The sequence below is a fragment of the Mytilus galloprovincialis genome, chromosome 2 (genome assembly GCF_965363235.1).
Source record: "Mytilus galloprovincialis chromosome 2, xbMytGall1.hap1.1, whole genome shotgun sequence".
Taxonomy (NCBI): Eukaryota; Metazoa; Mollusca; class Bivalvia; order Mytilida; family Mytilidae; genus Mytilus; species Mytilus galloprovincialis.
The window spans coordinates 54,373,944-54,396,223 of record NC_134839.1 but is presented as its reverse complement, the minus strand read 5'-3'; the positions used below and the strand labels follow the sequence as shown (position 1 = coordinate 54,396,223).

The window sequence follows — 22,280 nt, the reverse complement described above, 5'->3', positions numbered from 1 at the left end:
ATTGTACATCCGTTATATTTTTTATCATGGTAAATGGCTATTCAATGTATTAATCAGGTTTTTTTTAAATTTTTTTTACTAATTTACAATTGGTCTAGCTTCTTCAAGTGTTGACCCCCCGGAATTATTTGACAAGTGAATGCCGACCTATTGCTACAAAATCAAGGAAGTACAGTGTAGTCGATAGAGAATTCTTAGAAAAAGAGACATTAAGATTACTTACCGAAGATATAATTGAACCTAGTATGTCACTATGGGGAGCTCAAGTATGAGTAACTTCAAATGAAAGGATCACGAAAAGAGTAGTAAAAGAGGGACGAAAGATACCAAAGGGACAGTCAAACTCATAAATCTAAAATAAACTGACAACGCCATGGCTAAAAATGAAAAAGACAAACAGACAAACAATAGTACACATGACACAACATAGAAAAACTAAAGAATAAACGACACGAACCCCACCAAAAACTAGGGGTGATCTCAGGTGCTCCGGAAGGGTAAGCAGATCCTGCTCCACATGTGGCACCCGTCGTGTTGCTTATGTGATAGCAAATCCGGTAAATAGTCTAATTCGGTAGGTCACATTCATGAGAGGGAAGGGGGATTGTAGTTACGACGTAAGGAACATATCCGATATCATTTGTGAAACGGTTATTCCATAACGGTCAACCAACTCGTGATGGCGTCCGTAAAATTTACGAAGGGATGATTTCAACTTCACCATTTGGAACTCTTGGTTTAATAGCTTCCTTGTCAGCAGCAACTCTCTATCAAGAAAATCATGATAGGGAATGCAAGCACGGGAATATCGTATCAATTGGAAGATATATACCTCGTATGCAGGTGCTGCTGGAATGTTGCTACTTAGAAATGGAAAGTTCCCAATTGGAAAGCTGAAATCATCTCTTTTGTCATAAATTTTCAACCGACCCTCATTGTCAATTTCTAGATGTAAGTCAAGATATGTGGCCGACTTAACTGTATCTATAGTATCCCATAGATTTCCTCACTTCGTCCGTTCAAAGAACTCAACATTCTTAGTTGATGACGTCAAGAGAACAATGCATCCCCTCTTGTGAAAGCTACACAACCTTTTTAACGGTTTAATTATTTATTTTAAAGACCATTGCCGTCTGTTAGTACGAAGAAGTATATTCTTACCGGTGTTCACGAATACTCAACATTCCCGTTTGCCTTTCCATGTTCCGATATCACAAGGGCAACAGTTATTCAGTGTTTATGACAGTTATTTGGTATTTTTGGTATGCCTGTTTATATTCACTCGTACCGTGGTCAACCTTTCATAAGGGCCGAACTCAAATTTTTCTACAATCGCATGTAGTAGCTACTAGTAGGACAAAGCCTTACAGCCCTCAGAGCAATGGGCAATGTGAACCCTATAACCATTTGGAAAGCCGTGACACTAGCACTAGAATATTTGGGACTTAAAGAGACGCAATGGTAGAGTGTATTGCCAGATGCACTCCACTCTGTTCGAAGTTTGTTATGTACATCAATAAACTGTACTCCACATGAAAGGTTTTTCAACTTCACAAGAAGATCAGCAGCTGGCCAATCCTGAAATAGTTTTAATGAAAAGCATTTGCGTGCGACTCAGTATGATCCTCTCTTCGGGTAAGTAGATCTTTTGGAAGCTAATCCATCTTATGCTCATTTTAGATTGCCTGATGGACGCAACACTACTGTGTTAGTCCGACATCTAGCGCAATGAGGACAATCAATAAACAATGACAGTCTTGACCATTCAGTTTTGAACGATAGAACCATGGACATTGCAGAAACTGATGTTGAAAAAACAACACAGGAAGCTACCAGCAACATGGACAACGCTATGGAAACATCTCCAGCTATTAGACGTTCTACACGTGAAATTAAGAAACCATGTAGATTTGTATTTGACTATTAACTGAAATTTTAAATTGAACTATTTTGTTGACTTTTAGAGGGGGTGAATGTAGTATATTATGTTTATTTGGTTTTTTGGAAGTAAGTCATTAGTAACATTTCGTCTAGTAATGGACTTCTGTTGAAGTACAATACAAATTTGGTACAAACTGTCAGTTGGAAATAATAATACTGGTCATTTCGGCCAACTTCCGTATCATAATTTACATGATAATATTCATTTTATCCTACAAGCAACAAACTTACTTTAAATAAAGCTTATACTAATAATGACCACTGCTCTTTCCTCGATCTTGATATCTATATCATTAACGGAAATCTTGATACTAAAATTTATGATAAAAGAGATGATTTTTTATTTCCTATCGTTAATTATCCATTTTTAGAAATATTCTTTATAAAGCACAAAAATGTCAGTATAAACCTCAGACGCTAACAAAACCTTTAAATAGAATTATTAAGAGGGGATAGAGTTACGATACTGTTATTAGGTCATTATTGAGATTGCATATTTTGGCGTTAATATTGATTCAAAATATTGAAAAAAGACATAACAGTTGATTTACAACATTATTTCATATATGTACACTTATATAAACCTATGTTGATTTCGTGTTTCTTTATCTGTTACCGTTTAGTTGGTAACCATTCCTGTGCATTAAGTGCAATCTCATTGCTTATTTTATATGAAAAAAAGAGTGCCTTTTTATATATATATTTCCTAATGTTAAGACTTTTTTTTATTTAGCTTCCGTGGATTTTTACAGTTTTCATAACTTATCTTCATTCCGAATTTTAAAGTTTTCCAAATATTTTTTGGTATCTATTATTTATTTCGTGACAATAATTACTTAGACCTTTCTGTATCGTTTTTTTTTTTTTATACTATTAGAATCTTCCAAACGGAATTATGTGTTAATTTTGGAAATATTTTTATTATTTTAAGAGCAATTGTTTGGGTAATCCTGGAACTACCATAGAAGACAGTGAAGAAGCTAGACGCTTATTTCATTTAGCAGATAAAAATCAAGACTTTCTATTAAATCCTGACGAAATGCATTCCGTCTTTTTAGACTTCGACTTAAACAGTAAGTAACATAACCTTTAAATAGACTTATTACGAAGGGATAGAGTTACGATACTGTTGTCAGGTCATTAAAGATTGCATATTTTGGCGTTTATATTGATTCCCTTATAGGGTCTTTGCATCGAAACTACACACATTTATTTAGAAACCAATTATTTGCATGACACGGGTTATGGCCATCTCCTATACTAGTATATATGTTACGATGGTATGATACTAAACCCCTAACGGGAAGGATTGTGCCTGATATTCATATGATGAAAACATAATCTTTTTATCAGTTTCATTGAAGTCTGGAGCTGGCATGTCATTTTACTGCTAGTAGTCTGTTATTTATGTATAATGGTAATTTTGGTTATTTTCTTTGGTTACATCTTCTGACATCAGACTCGGACTTCTCTTGAACTGAATTTTAATGTGTGTATTGTTTCGCGTTTATTTTTCTACATTGGCCAGAGGTATAGGGGAGGGTTGAGATCTCATAAACATGTTTAACTCCGCTGCATTTTTGCGCGTGTCCCAAGTCAGGAGACTCTGGCCTTTGTTAGTCTTGTATTATTTTTAATTTTAGTTTCTGGTGAACAATTTGCAGTTTAGTATGGCGTTCATTATGAACTAGTATTTACATTTGTTTAGGAGCCAGCTGAAGACGCCTTCGGGAGCGGGAATTTCTCGCTGCATTGAAGACCTGTTGTTGACCTTCTGCTCTTGTCTGTTCTATGGTCGGATTGTTGTCTCTTTGAAAAATTTCCCATTTCCATTCTCAATGTTATGTTGTATATTTTTTTAATTTTCTGTTTAAAACATTTCGAGAGAAATAATACACGAAAATTCAGGAAGAACTTGTATTTATTGAGGTAGAAATATTCCGTTGTCATGATTTCTAAGAGTTTTTAATCTTCACCCACTGGATAACAAATTCTGCTTGACTTATATGTCCATCAACTGAAAAATAGATATTATATGAAATTAAACAGAATACTAAGGGTTATTTGCTCCTCTTGTTTTTTTATATTTTTGTCAGATATTCGGATTCCTCTGATTTTATCCATTTAGTGCCATAAAAAAAAATCCCCGCGAACCCTTACTTTTCTTTAATTGTTTAATTACACATGTAGTTTGAAAAGCCATATTTTGAAATACTATCAAATCCTTGTTCAAGATGGCGAAAGACACCCGGCCTACCTTAAAAGTAGAGAAATTTCAAAGTCACATATTCCATCTCTTTAGAAAATTCTATTTTGTCAAACTTAATCAAACCTAAATTCTTTACTTTTAATGTAGTATGGGTGTCTGCCGCCATATTGGATTGTAAAGCAGAACCAATTATGTCTTTGAAACCCAACAGAGTTGCATGATGTACTCATTTTTTTACAGGTAACTTCCAGTAAAAAAGTTACTTACGATCTCTGTCAAAGAAGTGCATAATGAAAGGCATATCTGGATTCTCGCTGATATAGCCACTGTTATCAACATCAAGATGATGGAATAATGTAACAGCCTCTAATGCTGTTCCCAAATTGCCCGTTAACCAGTCGTTGATAAATTCGTCCACATAGATATGCGTATCATCTATAAGAGTAAGAAACAGAGTCAGATGAATGGTGATCTATATACGTTCTGTAGTAAAAACAATGGTACCGAAAAATGTTTTTGATAGGCAGAAAATAGGGGGCAACACTTTTCTCTGACTTGTTCCAAGGAAATGGGAATCGAATTTTTTTGACAAAATTTCTGACACTGCGGACAAAGATTAGTTGGATCTGTCACCTGTTTTTGCCGACTATTGGATGAAATGAGCTGTCACAAATAGTTTAATTTTTCGTTAAGTTTTCATACTATTTGATGACTTATGCTCTTTTGATATTTGAGACGACAGAATATAGGTCAATAAAATAGTAGATATATGTCTCCCATAAAAATTGTGGATTTGTATAATTTTACACTTTAAGGTATAAATTGCCAAATATTGATGACACTGAAAGAGTAACGGCATTAAGTATTTATAAATAATGCATCGTATTAGTTGTATGGCTGCAGATTAAATTAGAGTGTCAATGTATGTCTTTTACAACTGAAGGCTCACTGCTGGTGAAATAAAAGGTAATATATAATGATACCAAAGCTACACTAAAAAGGTAAGAGTCAAACAATAGTCAAAACATAACACACAAAAAATAAGATTGCATGAAATATAAAAAGGAGATGTAGTATTATTGCCGATGAGACAACTTTCCAAAAGAGACCAAAATGACACAGAAAGTAACAACTATAAGTCATTGTAAGGCTTCAACAATGAGTAAAGTCACAGCTATAAAAGGCTCCAAAATGACATGTGTAAAACAAAAAGCAAAAGAGAAAACTAACGGCCTAAATGTATATACAAAGGGTTACGTATAGGGATTCCGGAAGGGTATACAGTTGGTTTCAAAACTTATCAAAATATACTAACTATTTAGGTCAAAGTCTAAAAAGACGGAATGCATTTCGTCTGGATTTAACAGGAAGTCATGATTTTTATCTGCTAAATGAAATAAATGCCTAGCTTCTTCACTGTCGTCTATGGTAGTTCCAGGATTACCAAATACAATTGCTCTGAAAATAATAATAAGTATTTCTAAAATTAACACAAAATTCTGTTTTCAAGATTCAGAATGTATAAAAAAAAGTTATATACTTTACCATATGCAGAAATTATTGACACGAAATAAAACGCTTGTAGATAACAAAAAAAAAATTTGGAAAACTTATGAATTCGGACTAAGCTTAAACTGAAGATAAGTTATGCATATGGTAAAAATTCACGAAAGCTTGACATGCTTAATTAGTTATCAAAGGTATCAGGATTATAATTTAGTACGCCAGACGCGCGTTTCGTCTACATAAGACTCATCAGTGACGCTCATATCAAAATATTTATAAAGCCAAACAAGTACAAAATTGAAGAGCATTGAGAATTCAAAATTCCAAAAAGTTGTGCCAAATACGGCTAAGGTAATATATGCCTGGGATAAGAAAATCTTTAGTTTTTCGAAAAATTCAAATTTTTTTAAACAGGAAATTTTTAAAAATGACCACATTATTGATATTCATGTCAACACCGAAATGTTGACTACTGGGTTGAGGATACCCTCGGGGACGAAACGTCCACCAGCAGTGGCATCGACCCATCGGCTTAATTAAAAAGTATTAACATGAGGAAATATTCAACGAAAAGTAACTTCATTCTTTGTTTTGTTTATATACAATAAACAATGAGATTGCGCTTAATGCCAAGAAAATACTACCAACTAAACAGTTACAGATAATAGACACACAACCAAAATAGGTGTGTGATAGAAATACTTTTATACGGAATACTGTTGTTAATCAACTACATTGGGTGTTTTTTTCATCCACAAAATCTTTTATCTTAAAATTCGTATGTAATACAAAGTCCTTAATCAGATCAACTGACAGAGGAATGTCTCTGCATCTATCACATACCCCATTTGGCAAGTAAATTACACACAAGGGGGGAAATACTCCCTGCATATTACTGTCATATCTTAGTTGACAAATATATTTTGTATCAAAGTCTTTTTGATATCAGAGTTTTAAGTTGACTTCCATACACATCCTTACTTATCTGTGCTGATATCGATATAAATTTATTTATAAATCTAAATTATGCACATATTTATGAATAGTAATGTCAATACAATGAACTAGTTTTATAGTAAACAACTCACATGGAAACTGCCAATACTGCTACGCTGATTGTCAGTCGTTTTGCCATGATTTTCGTCTGAAATAATCCAATGTGTAAGGGTAATGATTGTCATCTTTGATTGGATATATAATCGTCTACATTCACTTGTGTTCTGTGTATTGCAGTTTTTTGTTATATTTTATTCCGTTAATATAAAGTTAATCTTTTCATATGCTTTTATTATTAAATGTTCTTATATGTACCTTTCGTTAGTTCACTGATATATATAATATAATAAAAGTACATGAATATGAAACTGGCAGTTTTTTTTAAATATGTGCCTTTAAAAGCAACATAACAGACCACTGTTTAAATACAATAAAAATTTACTATAGAATATATATTGATTTTTTATATTAACAAATTTGTATGTGAAATTATGAACATTACCACATTCATATTAAAAAGTACGCATCTACGTCACGCGTTTTCACACGTTTTTTGACATGTCATGTCATGACATGATTTCCTATTGTCAGAGGTTGGCAAGTATGATATATATAATGAATTCGAAGGGATTGGATTGAGATAAAAATCTCTGATCGAGATTGAAGGGCGGATTGATAAAAACAAAACCTAGTTCAACCCTCATTATATTCATCTGTTTGTCTTTCAGAGACCACTTATCATTTTTCCTTGCTTATTCAAAAAATCGCATAACAATCATACTCGAATATATGATCAAATATTTCATATCGGATTTAAAACGTACTTCGACAGATGGTCGCATATATTTAGAGAAAGATTCCATTTGAATTTGAGGTCACAGTATCTTAAGTCAAGATTATAGATACTTAAAATAAATTTGTGTATACAGCAATTCTATCCTGAATTATCAAAGAAAATGTTCATATCACGAAGTGAAAAGGAAAAAGCTATTTCCTACAAATCAATTAAAGCATTTTCTCTTAATGTAGGAAAGGGCATGTGGTATGAAAAATTTACTTAGAATTTGGCATAATTATTATTAAGCCACTAACATATTGGGAAAAAAACAAATGCTTGTTGCTCTGTATTTTTTATCATTTGGTTGCTATTTCATTGACTTTTGCATATTTTTCGGACTTGTATCATATCCTAGAATTGAGGTTCGAAGTACCAGCTAGGTATTGGTATATCATGCGTAATAATTACGTTTATACACTTGAGGACTGCTGCTTAAAAGAACCGGTTGTCGAGTAATCTACACTATCACTAGATTGCCAACAGTAAGGGGCAATACTTCACTTTAATTATTAAAATCATTAAAAGAAGAGTAGATAACGGTAAGTTTGAAGTCATCTCTCCGAACGTTTAACAATAGTCATAAGGGTTAGTTAACCGTCATAGAATATCTTCAATCTGTAACTATGGATAAATCCCTGTCAAAACCCGTCCCTCATTTTATCTAACACGACTTGCCATGTAATTTATAATGAGCAACAAGACGAGTGCTACTAGTGGTATAAGAATCGGCCATCCTTCTGGAGCACATAAATTCATCCATTTTTTTTTGCGGTATAATTATTGTCAAATTTTAGCTTATTTTAGCAACTTTTAGTTGACTATTGTTATTTTGGTTTTGGTTTTTCTTTAACTATGATGCTGTCTATTTTCGAATTTTTAAATTTGCATTGTGATATCTTCTTCAAATAAAGGCAACAGTAGTATACCGCTGTTCAAAACTCGTAAATCTAAGGACAAAAACAAAATCGGGGTAACAAACCAAAACTGAGGGAAATCAAATTGTTGACGCTTACATTTTATGCATTAGTTTTTAAGTCGACTGACCGCTATATCGACACATAGAAATATCTGTTATAATTTTTAACTTGGCTTGTCCGCAAGTCCTTGAAAACGGCCACGAAATAGTAAACCTGCTTTTTTCTTGTTTTCGTTTACAAAACATGGCTTTTGCAATTCATTCTCATCTCAGATTGTTTATACGCAACTTCTTGACTGAGTTCTTATAAACTTGCACAGAAGCAACTTCATGACATGCAGCTGTGCACCTGATATTCTTTGTTTTCTTTTAAATGCATATTGAGGACGAGAATGTGTTAATGCGATATGAATATTAACCTGGATTTGTGCTTGACCGACACGCTTAGTCTGACTTTAAATTGATAGTTTACAAGGTAAAAGTTCCCTTTTGCACTACCTGAACACATTATTCTGACTCGTGGGTTGGTCAGTTTTGCTCTTACTCCATAATATAGTGTGCCCAACGGAGAAGAGACAAACGCATGTTAAGTTTAAGTTTCAACTGGCCGGGATCACAATGACCACCGGTACTCGAGACGAGCCTATCAAAACAAAATTAGAAAGGGCACGCTTGCTTCATGGACATATTGTGATTGAATATATCGATATCAGTCCCTGTTTTGCATGAGCTGAACTTTATGTGAATCCGACGTAATATTACATATTTACTTCTGGTCATTTCGCATGAGCCAGAGGATATGCAAAACAACATTATATGAAATTTTGCCGATTGCTGTTCGTTCCCATTCTGTCAAATTCTAAACATCAGTTTCCACCAAAAGAGATATTTGAATAAGACAATGCATCGAGTTTTCAATATTTTGAAAGTTTTATTAGTACGATTATTTCAAGTTTTGCAAATGTTGTTATTATAATAGATTTACCTGATACTATAGTTGCAAATAAATAGATTATTAAGATTTTTATTTTACCTATATTTATATAACACTCACTTGATAGCCGCTATGAACTCTGAAATACCGTGTTTTTGATAAGATTAAATTTGGAAAAGTACTGGTTTTAACCTACTTTCGTTGTAAAGTGAATACAATGTTCTCAAAGTTTGGTGTGTATAGATAATGCATGACGTCATGTCATACGAAATCTATAGATGAACAATATACTTTGTTCATAATTGAAGATTCGTTGCAAAAATTCCACAATCTTAATTTGTGGAAATAATTTTCTACGTCTGTAAAATTGACTTGGATAAATTATTTTATCACAAAGAATCCGTGATATATGATTGTATTTCCTCATCGATAATTCAATTTTAAAATTAGGGTCTTAAAGATCTCGAAAGAAAATTTAAAAACCGAGTGATAGTAAAAATTATGTATCATTTTTTTCATACATGAACTGAAGCTACCATGTTTGAATTTTAAATTTTCATACATTAAAGGTTAGAGGATTACTTAATTGTCTCCATTTAAAGCTATAAATTCATCTGATTTGTCTTTTTATGCACCATGTATGGGCATTATGTTTTCTGATCTGTGCGTCCATTTGTCCGCCTGTCCCGCTTTAGGTTAAAATTTTTGATTAAAGTTTTTGGTCAAGGAAGTTTATTTATATTTGGTTTCTTGTGTATAACTCAGAGTTTAGTGTGACGTCCATTATCACTGAACTAAAATATATATTTGTTTAGGGGTCAGTTGAAGGACTCCTCTTGGTGCTGGAATTTATCGCTGCATTGAAGACGCATTGGTGGCCTTCGGCTGATGTCTGCTCTATGGTGCGTTGTTATCTATTTGACACATTCCCGATTTCCATTCTCAATTTTAATTGTGGAAGTTGAATTCCAATCAACTTGAAACTTAGTACTCATGATCCCTGTGCTATGATCTTTCTAATTTTAATTCCAAATTAGAGTTTTTACCCCAATTTCACGGTCCACTGAACATGAGAAAAAAAACGATAGTGCGAGTGGTGCATCCGTGTATGTTATGTTTGAAACATTGACGATAAGTAGAGATAGGAAGAATTAGAATCTTCCAATTTTTAATCTCTATTGCATGATTGGAAAAAGAATTCTTAAAGTTTTATAAGTGCCATGTGTGGGCAATTAATGTGGTAGTTACTAACAGGCTAAACGCCAGTAAGAAGGATCAGAAAAACACGTCTTTCGCAAACAAAAATTCAGCAAAAAAAAAAAAATACAAAGACAAAATTTTAAAATGTATTGTTCAAAAGTTAATAAGAAATGAATATATCTATCTGCAAAGTGGAAAGGGATTAATATAAGTTGCAATAACGTGTTTTCCAATCCACTATGAATAGCTATGTTTAAACTATATCTATCAAAAAAATATCCTGAGAGCCGACATAAAAGAGACACATCAGCACTTTAATAATAGTTATCAAAGGTACCAGGATTATAATTTAGTACGCCAGACGCGCGTTTCGTCTACATAAGACTCATCAGTGACGCTCAAATCAAAAATATTTTTAAACCCAAACAAGTACAAAGTTGAAGAGCATTGAGGATCCAAAATTCCAAAAAGTTGTGCCAAATACGGCTAAGGTAATCTATGCCTAGGATAAGAAAATCCTTAGTTTTTCAAAAAGTTCAAAGTTTTGTATACAAAAAATTTATAAAAATGACCACATTATTGATATTCATGTCAACACCGAAGTGTTGACTACTGGGCTGGTGATACCCTCGGGGACGAAACGTCCACCAGCAGTGGCATCGACCCAGTGGTGTAAATAGTTATCAAAGGTACCAGGATTATAATTTAGTACGCCAGACGCGCGTTTCGTCTACATAAGACTCATCAGTGACGCTCAAATCAAAAATATTTTTAAACCCAAACAAGTACAAAGTTGAAGAGCATTGAGGATCCATAATTCCAAAAAGTTGTGCCAAATACGGCTAAGGTAATCTATGCCTGGGATAAGAAAATCCTTAGTTTTTCAAAAAGTTCAAAGTTTTGTATACAGAAAATTTATAAAAATGACCACATTATTGATATTCATGTCAACACCGAAGTGTTGACTACTGGGCTGGTGATACCCTCGGGGACGAAACGTCCACCAGCAGTGGCATCGACCCAGTGGTGTAAATAGTTATCAAAGGTACCAGGATTATAATTTAGTACGCCAGACGCGCGTTTCGTCTACATAAGACTCATCAGTGACGCTCAAATCAAAAATATTTTTAAACCCAAACAAGTACAAAGTTGAAGAGCATTGAGGATCCAAAATTCCAAAAAGTTGTGCCAAATACGGCTAAGGTAATCTATGCCTGGGATAAGAAAATCCTTAGTTTTTCAAAAAGTTCAAAGTTTTGTATACAGAAAATTTATAAAAATGACCACATTATTGATATTCATGTCAACACCGAAGTGTTGACTACTGGGCTGGTGATACCCTCGGGGACGAAACGTCCACCAGCAGTGGCATCGACCCAATGGTGTAAATAGTTATCAAAGGTACCAGGATTATAATTTAGTACGCCAGACGCGCGTTTCGTCTACATAAGACTCATCAGTGACGCTCAAATCAAAAATATTTTTAAACCCAAACAAGTACAAAGTTGAAGAGCATTGAGGATCCAAAATTCCAAAAAGTTGTGCCAAATACGGCTAAGGTAATCTATGCCTAGGATAAGAACATCCTTAGTTTTTCAAAAAGTTCAAAGTTTTGTATACAGAAAATTTTGGAGTTCAGACTGATTCAATAATTCTACCAGACTTGTCTGTAAACAATCAAAATCCTCTTTTCTAACGCATTTTTTCGCAATGAATTCGATATTTATTTATTCAAGCCATCCGATAAATGACTGTGTTCTTTTGCATTTGATCACAAGTCCGACTTAAGGTAATTGTGATACAAAGCGTCAAATAATTTTGAAGATGCTGGAATTATGACCCTTTCCAGCAGCCATTAAAGTGAGAGAGAGAGAGAGAGAAGGAGAACGTCATTACTTATTTGTATCTCTACATTCACTGTGATAAAAAAAAATCATCAGTCAAATATACTGAAAGCCCTTTGCTGGATTTATTGCATATTGTTAAAGTAATATTTGATTAAAATATAATAATAATCATCAATTGGTAGAACAAAATTATTTGTTTATAGTATGAATTTGATAATGTCAGTGAGATAGATTGATCCACACGATGACAAATTCGACAAGGTTGATTTTTCCATCCTCTGAAAATATAAACAATAAGAGATAAGAATAATTTTATAACAATGATATTAAACTCATCTAAAAGCAGCATCGTGTAAATAAGGAAGATACTAAAAAGTGAAATCACAAAAAAAATGAACTCCGATGAAAATTCAAAACGGAAAGTCCCTAATCAAATGGCAAAACCAAATGATAAAACACATCAAACAAATGGACAACAACTGTCATATTCCTGACTCGGTACAGGCATTTTCAAATGTAGAAAATGGTGGATTGAACCTGGGTTTTTTGCGCTAAACCTCTCAATTATATGACAGTCGCATCAAATTCCATTATATTTACAACAATACGTGAACAAAACAGACATAATAGGTAAAATTGTCAAAATAATTGTACATCAGTCATCACCGTGTCACAATCTCAATTAGAACAAAAACAAACAAATATCTTACAAAGAAGCACACAAAAGCAATTTTCAAATTTAGCATCCACATTCATTGCTTAACTTATATATGCATTTTAAATTAACCCATAAAGGATTGAAATATTTGAAGACCTGTAACTGAATGGTAAGGGTTATTCAAATTCATAAGTCAAAGAGAAATCATGACAAAAAAAGAAAACCGACCAACGAACACACATCAGTTTACAAAACACAATATAGAAAACTATAGACTGAGCAACACGAGGCCCACAAAAAGGGGTGATCTGAAGGAGGGGTAAACCGATCCTTGGTTTACAATTTTGTCACTTTATCTTTACAATCCTTGTCTATTTCAGCAACAACATTGTACATATTATTTCAAGATATAATTTGCTTAAAGCCTTCCGTATAGAATATCTTTGAAAAATAACACGTTGACTTAAAACGACTAATGCCTCCATTTTGTTGCATATTACTTTTACATTAATTTATAAACAAGCAAAAGTATGAATGTTATATTATTATTTATTATTCAAAGAAGATATCAGAAAAAATATACCGAATTGATGCATAACACATCTATTTTTTGACAGGTTCGTCCTTTGGTCTGTGGTGCATTTTTTTCATATTGGCAATCATATCACATCTCTTGTATTGCTATATTTTACACAAAGTCTTTCTCTGCTCAATTCAAATAAATTTTCAATTTAGTCGCGTTGTTACTTAACCAGTTGAAAATAAGGCATTAACATTTTGTGAACACTTACGATTTGAGTCGAAGTAGTAGAATGTTCTAGACATATCAGGAATCTCTGACAATAAATTGTCTCTATCTGTGTCAATGTGATGGAAAAAAATAGAGGCTGCCGATAGGTCTCCTAGTTGTCTATCCTTCCAGATAAATAAGAACTCCTTTTCAGTGACCTCACCATCAGCTGTAAATTCACAATAAACTGTTTGAAAAACAATACTTGTTATCACAGACATAAGCGGTTTCGTTTCTGTTCCGATTCGGACGGGGACCCTACAATACCCTTGGGTAGAGATATATGATCATTCCGGTAATCTTCCGACAGTAACACACTTGACAAAGTTGGGCGTCCGTTAGGCAGAATGGAATGAATAAATTTACAGCCAATATGGACAGGATGCAGACATTAAAGCCGACGACTCTTTTGAAGTCTTATATATTGTCACGCTATATGCACATTATTATACAGAACCCTAGCAACAACTCTTTAAGGTGCCCTTATGTGACCATTTATATATAATGCAAAATTTCTGTTACTATCCTTTCTTCCTAAACTTTTGACTCTAAGTGTAATTTTGCTGGTAAAAGTAATTCTGGAGAAGTGCTCATATTTCTAAATTACACTAAAAGTCGAAAACGAACCGGCGAAATGCCATGACAAACCCGAAAAATAACCAAAAGATAATCAACAATGTACAAAAGACAACATAGAAAACATAAGACTTCAGCAAAACGAATACCACCAAAACCACGGAGTAATCTCAGATGATACGGAAAGGTAGCCCGATCCTGCTCCACACGTAACAACTGTCGTGTTATTCATGCAATTACACACCCAGTGCTAAGTATAATTCGGTATGTCACATTCGAGATAAACAGGACGGGAGGTGGTCATGACTAATAAAAAATATCTGTCGTTATCTGTGATCTACAGATATTTCATAACGGTGAACTAACTTGTAATGGCGTATTAAAATCATATCAGATTTCTGCCTTTAAGAAATATGAGACACTTTCATCATTTGCAAAATAAAAATATAGGATACAGTGATATATCAAAACTGAATAATAGACTAATATATTTTTTTCTTTCAGATACGCACTCAAATTCATTTATACATTTAAAAAAGTTTTAAAATTTACATACTAGTAGTTATCTTCCTATAAGTTAAAACATCAGATGCATGCTAATAAAAAAATAGTATAATTACAATTCATAATTAAAAACTAATTCTTCAGAGAACAACTGAAGGTCTTTCTACCTCGATAATAAGAAAGAAATTAAAAAAAATGATGTTAGAAAATGTCACTCCATGTTGATGTAATGTGGTAAATCAAACTGATATGAAAAAATAAGATTAATAGGTTTATGCAGAAGACTTAGTTGTTTTATTATGAACCAGACAGAATTTTTAGCAAAGGTCAAAATTTAGAACGTCAAATTGACCTTTGACCTTGACCTCAATTTTGTGGTCAAAGGTCAGTGATCTCAAATCAAAAGACCCAGATCAATCACTTGTATGGTTGTGGAGAAATACTGATTTCAAATACATAAGTGGAGAAAACTCCTATACGAGTTAACCAAAACTCTTGGACTTAAATAAGTTGAGGTTGCGCCTTATTGTAAACAGTTATTTGGCAAACACATCATATCATTTACTGTAACAGTTTCTTTTGAATAACGATAACAAGCAAAATTCGAAATTTATATCATGACTTTGACCTTTGACCTTGACCTCAATTTCCTTCAAATGGACCAAGGACTTCATATCAAAAGACTGTAGGCCTCTACGACTTATAACGTATGAATTTATCCAACATATCGCCTATCGTAAATTTTTAAAGGGAAATAACTCCTATAAGATGTCTTCTGATCACCCCAGTCAAGATAAACTAAATCATTCTTAAGAGTAGACGAACAATTTGGTGAAATCAGTTTTTTAAAATTTTTTACGGTTTTAGAGATATAGCGATAACAAGAAAAAAGGGATGCGGGAAGATAACTCCTATAAGAATAAGTGTTGGGTCACTCAGGGTGAGTTTTGAAACCCCCATTACTGTACAACATCATTGGCCAAAAATCCATTCCATATGTTGTAAGACAAAATAGCATCTCAGACGGCAAAAAAAAAAAAAAAAAAAAAAAATAATAATCAGAAGAAAAACAAAAGGTCTTTCTACGAAATGTGGAAAGACCTAGTAAACGAGAATTAAAAACCAATATATTATAAAGAATTGCACAAAATATTTTTCATGGTTTTACATTTGCCATTTCGAGGTCTTTCGTGCTTGCTATAAAATATGGGTTATGCTCATTGTTGAATGCACTACGGTTACCTCTAGTGACGTTGTTTGGTATTTGACATTGGAAATCATATCGCAACTATATAATTTTTTGTATACCGTCAAGTCTCAATCGCAATAGTCAGTGATCCATATCGAATGTTACATAAAATGATATGATGGTCATGAAATTTCACAGTTTTAACGTATATACTACAGTGTTAGAATTATTTTTTACAATTAATACATAATCCCAATTTGATTAAAAGTGTTAAAAATAACCAGATTTAAAACAATAAACACTCGACACTTTTAATTTGCAAAACACTCATTTGCAAATCCGCTGCCGCCTCTCCTTAGAGCTACAGTCTCAAGTATATAATCAAAAGGTGCCGCATTACATGGGATTCAATAAATAAATTCCATGTTTTTTTTTTTGGTTTTGGGTCCCTTTGGATAACTGTAGTCCCATTTTTGTAGTCTATTACAGATGGTTTATCTAAATCTAAGTTTAACAGAACTCACTATTAATATCAAACGTGGCAAAGATGTCCTTAAATTCCTCTGGCGTGATGACACCATCATCTGTCCGATTTCTTTCAGCTGCTTGAAAAATAACTCGAGCCTGTGGACTGTCTTGTAAGGCAGGTCTTCCAGGATGTGCAACAATACTACAAATATTTTTATCACGTTTTTTTTTAAATGTATCTGCTCCTCTTTATCTAATTTAACGTCTCTTTAAGGTAGCACAATACAAAGATTTTTCATCCCCAATCAGACATCTTTAAACTGATGTAATTCCACTCATCTTTCTTTAAATTTTATAAATGAGGTACCAAAAGAAAGAAGAATGATTAATCTTTCAAATTGTGATAATTTCATTATGACATAATTATTACATAATTAATTGTTATGTAATTAGTTGTCATTCTGTGATGTCCATACTTGAATGAATTTAGCTTCTTTGTTCTTCATAGCATCCTAAAAAAATTTATAGATTCTTGCACAACACAGTTTGACCTCCAAAACTGTGTCTCAGATTTTTCCTATTGTATTTCATTCTCTCATAAATCTTCAATGAAGTTTGCAACATCAATTCATTAGAGACCACTAAATTCAATTGGGTATAAAATTTGTTCTATTGATGTTTTTGGAAATCTGAGACACAGTTTTGGAGGTCAAGCTGTGTTGTACAAGAATCTATAAAATATTTTGGGATGCTACGAAGAACAAAGACGCTAAATTCATTCAAGTGTGGACATCACAATATAGTGACTAATTACATAATAATTAATTATGTTATAATTATGTCATAATGAAATTATCACAATTTGAAAGATTAATCTTTCTTCTTTCTTTTGGTACCTCATTTATAAACTGTGACATAAAGAAGGATGAAATGAATTACATCAGTTTAAAGTTGTCTTATTGGGAGTGAACAAATCTTTGTATTGTCCTACCTTAACACATGCAAGTGCTCAATTTGACAAAGACAAAGCCTTTTGGAATTTGGGTCCTTAATGGCTCGTACTTTGTTTTGGCTTTTTCACTTTTTTAATTTGGACGAATTAAAATCCAAAACAGTTAATATTTCAAATATCTCCTGGTAGAAATAAAGATATTCAAGTATGTCCAAGGTCGATACAAAATCTATCAAATACATGTAAAATTTCTAATAATGTCTAAAAATCAATATTCAGTAGACAATCTTGTGTAAGCTAAGTGTGTTTCCATGAATTAATTAGGGATTAAAGTCAAAACTGTTATTTATCAAAATACTTCCCAAAAACAAAATATTACCAAATTAACGCATATTATTATAAAGAAAAAGCATGTTATGTATTTCATAATGTTTTTGTTTGTAAAGATAGAGAAAGTGGGATAGTATTACCATTATTCTGTTGAGTGCATCAGTAAAATGATAAAAAAAAATTTAAAAAAAACACAGTGAAAAAAGAATCATACTAATCAATGTTAAGTAATATCATTGATTCTATTTTGAAATTTAGTTCAATCCAAAATACTCCTAGAACAAATCTGGATTTCCCAATTTTTAATAGTAAATATTCTGATTTTACTTGATTATAATTATTATCGCTTTTTTGTGCATTTTTCCTTTGATCTTATTTTGTGATAATTTTTCATATCATGCTACTCGCTTGAGATGGAAAATAATTGCTAGATATAAGAAGGCACGTGGCGTTGCTAATGAAATTGACATGAATTATGGCGACCATAAGTAAAATAGCGATAAACAGATTATCATTGGTCATCCCAAATCGATCGCATTTCTTTCTCGCTTTCGTCGTACCGGCTCAAGCGAGAAAATCAATCTCGTTGAGATGATCAACGATAATCTACAAGTACAAGAAGATATTGGAATTCCATTTTGTACTGCAGCATATACATTGCCATCATCATTATAAACTATTAACACTTGAAACAAAAAAACTATAAACAGAAGATGCATAATGTCAAAATTTATCTGAAATAAAGTTGATTTTACCTTACAAAAACCACAGCTAAAATACCAGCAATGATATGGTTGCCCATCTGTAACAAGAAATATTTTTCATTATGTCTTATACATGATATTTGTTAAATGAATAGAATAAGGAGATTTGAAATAAGGGGCAAATGAGACAACTCTACCTCCAACTCACACGCATTTCTTAAAGAGTATTCTAGTATTTGTCAAAGGAACTAGGCTTATAATTTGATACGCCAGACGTGGGTTTCATCTACGGCCTTCCTCTGTATTGGTCGTCCGTCAATCTTTACGGTATGCATAAATACACAGAACCATGTGTTTGATTTTTTGGAAAAACATATAACGTTTAGTTAATAAATGATAAAATGAAACAGTGAAGAATTGAGCTAACTAACAATTATCCAACCTCTATAATGTAATACTAGTAGAAAAGAAAAGATATAGGGTATCTATTCGTGGAACAAAATCAGCAGATGCACAGCAAAAATACACAACACAAAAAGCAAAAGAACAGAGCCGGATCTCTAGATTGTTAGTTTTTATTCCATATCTTTGTTAGGTTGCTATATCATTACCGTTTATCCTCCGTTGTCATTTGTCAAATTCCTATTAATATCGAAACAAATCCCAAACAAACAGAAATCATTATAATCATATTTTACTTTCTGACAATCGAAAACAGTTGCAGGACCAGTATATATATACACATATATGACATATATGTTTATCTTGATGAAGACCGTACTTTGACCTATAATCATAATGGTTTACTATTATTAAGTGTGATTTGGATGGAGAGTTGTCTCATTGGCACTAATACCACATCTTCTTGGATCTATTATCTAGGATTTTTTACAAGTCAACAAAAGAAACGATTCACAAGTTTTAACTTATATGTATTATAAATTTGATAAATTGGAAAAGCTGTTAAATTATCAAATGAAAAACATTCATTTGCAAAGCATATTTTAAAAAGAATCTGACAAAATTGGAATGTTAAAAAATATAGTGTTATTGAACACAAAAGTTGAATTTATTTTGCGGGAAATGATGACAAAATTCAGCACTTAATCCTAAGATGAGAATTAAGTATTCAAATGTCAGCGAAGGCATTCAAAATTTTAAGCACACCATTTTTAGATTTACAGTTTTAACTTCTAGTATCGATTTTTGAATTTTTGGGTGAAAATACGATTTTCTTTAAATAAATAGGCGATGATTTTAGAAATATATGTATGGCTAGATATGTTTTCGAATAAATAAGTATATGAATTTGGGTTAGAAATCTGTATCCACTTGTTTTATGTTAAAGCCACCCCTGCAAACAAAGTTAATTTAAGCACCCTGGGCATACTTTAAGTGATATCGGAATAGAAAGTATCACTTTTACATGAAAACCAACCAATTCATTAAACAGAATTAAAAATATCAGAATAAAAGTATCGCGTTTCAGTTTTATCTGCTACATAATATATTCCAAGGTCTATTCATAAGCTCCTATATAAAGATCTGATGAATAACTAATGTTTACTAGTGTTTGGTTTTTTCGTATACAGTCTAGGCTTGAGTGACCTTCAGAACAGATGGCGCTTATCTTTGCTGGACACGAGGCGATTCCATGTTAGGTCTCTATTTGTGTCATTTACAGTAAATTATAATAACGTTGCAGTAAATGAAAGCCAAATACTTGTACCAAAAGTTAAAAAAAGATCTAACATAACTTATAAATAAGAATAAAATAAGAATAAAACTCCCTCCATTTTTTCTAGAAACAAAATCTCAACAAAAACAATAACTGAGGAAATTTTGACATGGCGTAGTACTGCGTACATTTTAGAAAGGTTAACTTGACTTGTATACGTAAAGTACTTACCACGAGACTTTTCCTTTGAATCATTAAGACTGAATCTAGGGAAATAAACAGATGGTTAGAATAAAGACCTGCAAGACATAACAATGACCTATGTGGTATTATTTGATAAGATTTTGTTTGAATGGAAGTACTACATTTTACGTGCAGTTTTGAAGCCTATAAAGGTATACTAGACGAACTTGTCAAATCCATTGAATACCATGGATTGTTTTTGATCAAGGTGTTTGAAAATTAAAAAAACAAAATAGATGGGCGTATTAAATGAGTTTGAAGCATTAGCCCGACTTCAATTTCTGCAACGAATTTTTAAAATCAAAATAGTATGGCATTGAATTTTTTTTTTTCAACATTAAAAATTTATAATTTAATTTTGGATGTAACGCGTCTTCTGATTGGCTGACGTTATTTTGTTATGAGCCATGTGAGACATGTGACCGTGACGTCATCAACGTTTTTTCATGGATTTCTACGGTTTAAAATGGAATTTAAAAATAAATTATAAGAAATGACTGTAATATTTTTTCTGTCTATTCGAAATAACATAAAAAATGTGGTGCACACTGTTAAATAACCCGCTACGCGCGTTATTCAGTGTGCACCAAATTTTTTATGTTATTTCTTCATAGACAGAAAAAATATTACAGTCATTCCTTAAATGTTTTTAATTTTTAATTATGAACAAACAGTAAAACAAAAATAGCAAACACAAAGGTAAATTCAAAAAGGAAAGTTCATACAAACTGACAAAATCAAATCAAACACCCAACGATTGAAAAACAACTTAACTATTCCAGAATTGGTAAAAGGTGGGTTAAACCTGGTTTTATAGTTAGCAAAACCTCCCACTTTACTACTACTACAGATTTAGACGAACGCCAACTTTTGTTGTGTATATTTATGTACTAGTATTTCACACATAAAAACGAAACTTTAAATGGCTATTTCAAGTCCCATGCAAGAATAACTAGAAAAAGTGTTGCTAAAAGGAAAAGTTAGTATCATTTGTGTAAAATACTACTTTAACCACACAGAGAACTATTTGTGGTCTAATAAGATATGAGAGATTTGTTAATCCTAACACACTCAAAGCACCCGTCGTGTTACTATTTAACTGTAAACATTAATCAACAAACTATTATCTTGTCTAGCAAAAGCCTACAAAAGCTTACCCTACAGCTTATACACAGCCGGAAGGCAGACATGCACATAGCTTATCAACAGATGACAGGAAAAAAATGCATATAGTGCATATCAAAGATTGTCATGAACTGCATGTCAGATTTGCCTGATATTTATAGAAAGCCTTCAAGTTAAAGATAACAACAGCCGTACATTGTTTTACTTTGCATAAATGATATTGCACTTTCCTTGAAGTACCATTGTGTCTAATAAAACCTGTATGTAATATTGAAGTTGTCCTTAAAGTTTCGTTTTTGATGTGTGAAATACTAGTACATAAATACAAAGCGAAAATCTCATAAGCCAGGGATGTTAGAATTCAACGTCCTAGGTGCAAAAACGCTAATAAATTTTTTGCATTAAAATACTTCAAAAAATATGTCTATGAGGTATGTGATTGTTTATTGTTCAATTATAAAACAGACTATCCATTATAACATGTTATAAAATGCTTAAAGACCACCAAACTGTCTCACATTTTGGAAATATAAATAGCACCCTTGTCGTTTTGATAGCTGAAAAAAGCCTCAATAAAAACTGCCAAACTGTTTGCACATTTTAAAGATTTTTTGTGTATCCAATATATTTTGTTATGTACATCATTTGTTTTCATTTGTGTCTAATATTTAGAGAT

At 32.5% G+C, this 22,280-nt stretch overlaps 2 protein-coding genes across 2 annotated transcripts; both read right to left on the bottom strand.

Annotated features, from left to right (window-relative positions):
• Positions 1–3,844: 3,844 nt before the first annotated feature.
• Positions 3,845–9,540, bottom strand: LOC143063853 (uncharacterized). Its single transcript, XM_076236262.1, has 5 exons — positions 9,461–9,540; positions 6,745–6,800; positions 5,466–5,608; positions 4,418–4,585; positions 3,845–3,958 (listed from the first exon to the last, which is right to left on the bottom strand). The coding sequence occupies exons 2-5, from the start codon at positions 6,789–6,791 to the stop codon at positions 3,897–3,899; spliced, it is 420 nt and encodes a 139-aa protein (XP_076092377.1). The 5' UTR covers positions 6,792–6,800; positions 9,461–9,540; the 3' UTR covers positions 3,845–3,896.
• Positions 9,541–12,487: 2,947 nt separating this feature from the next.
• On the bottom strand, positions 12,488–21,725 carry LOC143063851 (uncharacterized). Its single transcript, XM_076236259.1, has 6 exons — positions 21,637–21,725; positions 20,468–20,502; positions 18,610–18,656; positions 16,629–16,774; positions 13,837–14,004; positions 12,488–12,665 (listed from the first exon to the last, which is right to left on the bottom strand). Exons 2-6 carry the CDS (start codon positions 20,489–20,491, stop codon positions 12,607–12,609), a joined length of 444 nt encoding a protein of 147 aa, XP_076092374.1. The 5' UTR covers positions 20,492–20,502; positions 21,637–21,725; the 3' UTR covers positions 12,488–12,606.
• Positions 21,726–22,280: the final 555 nt, after the last annotated feature.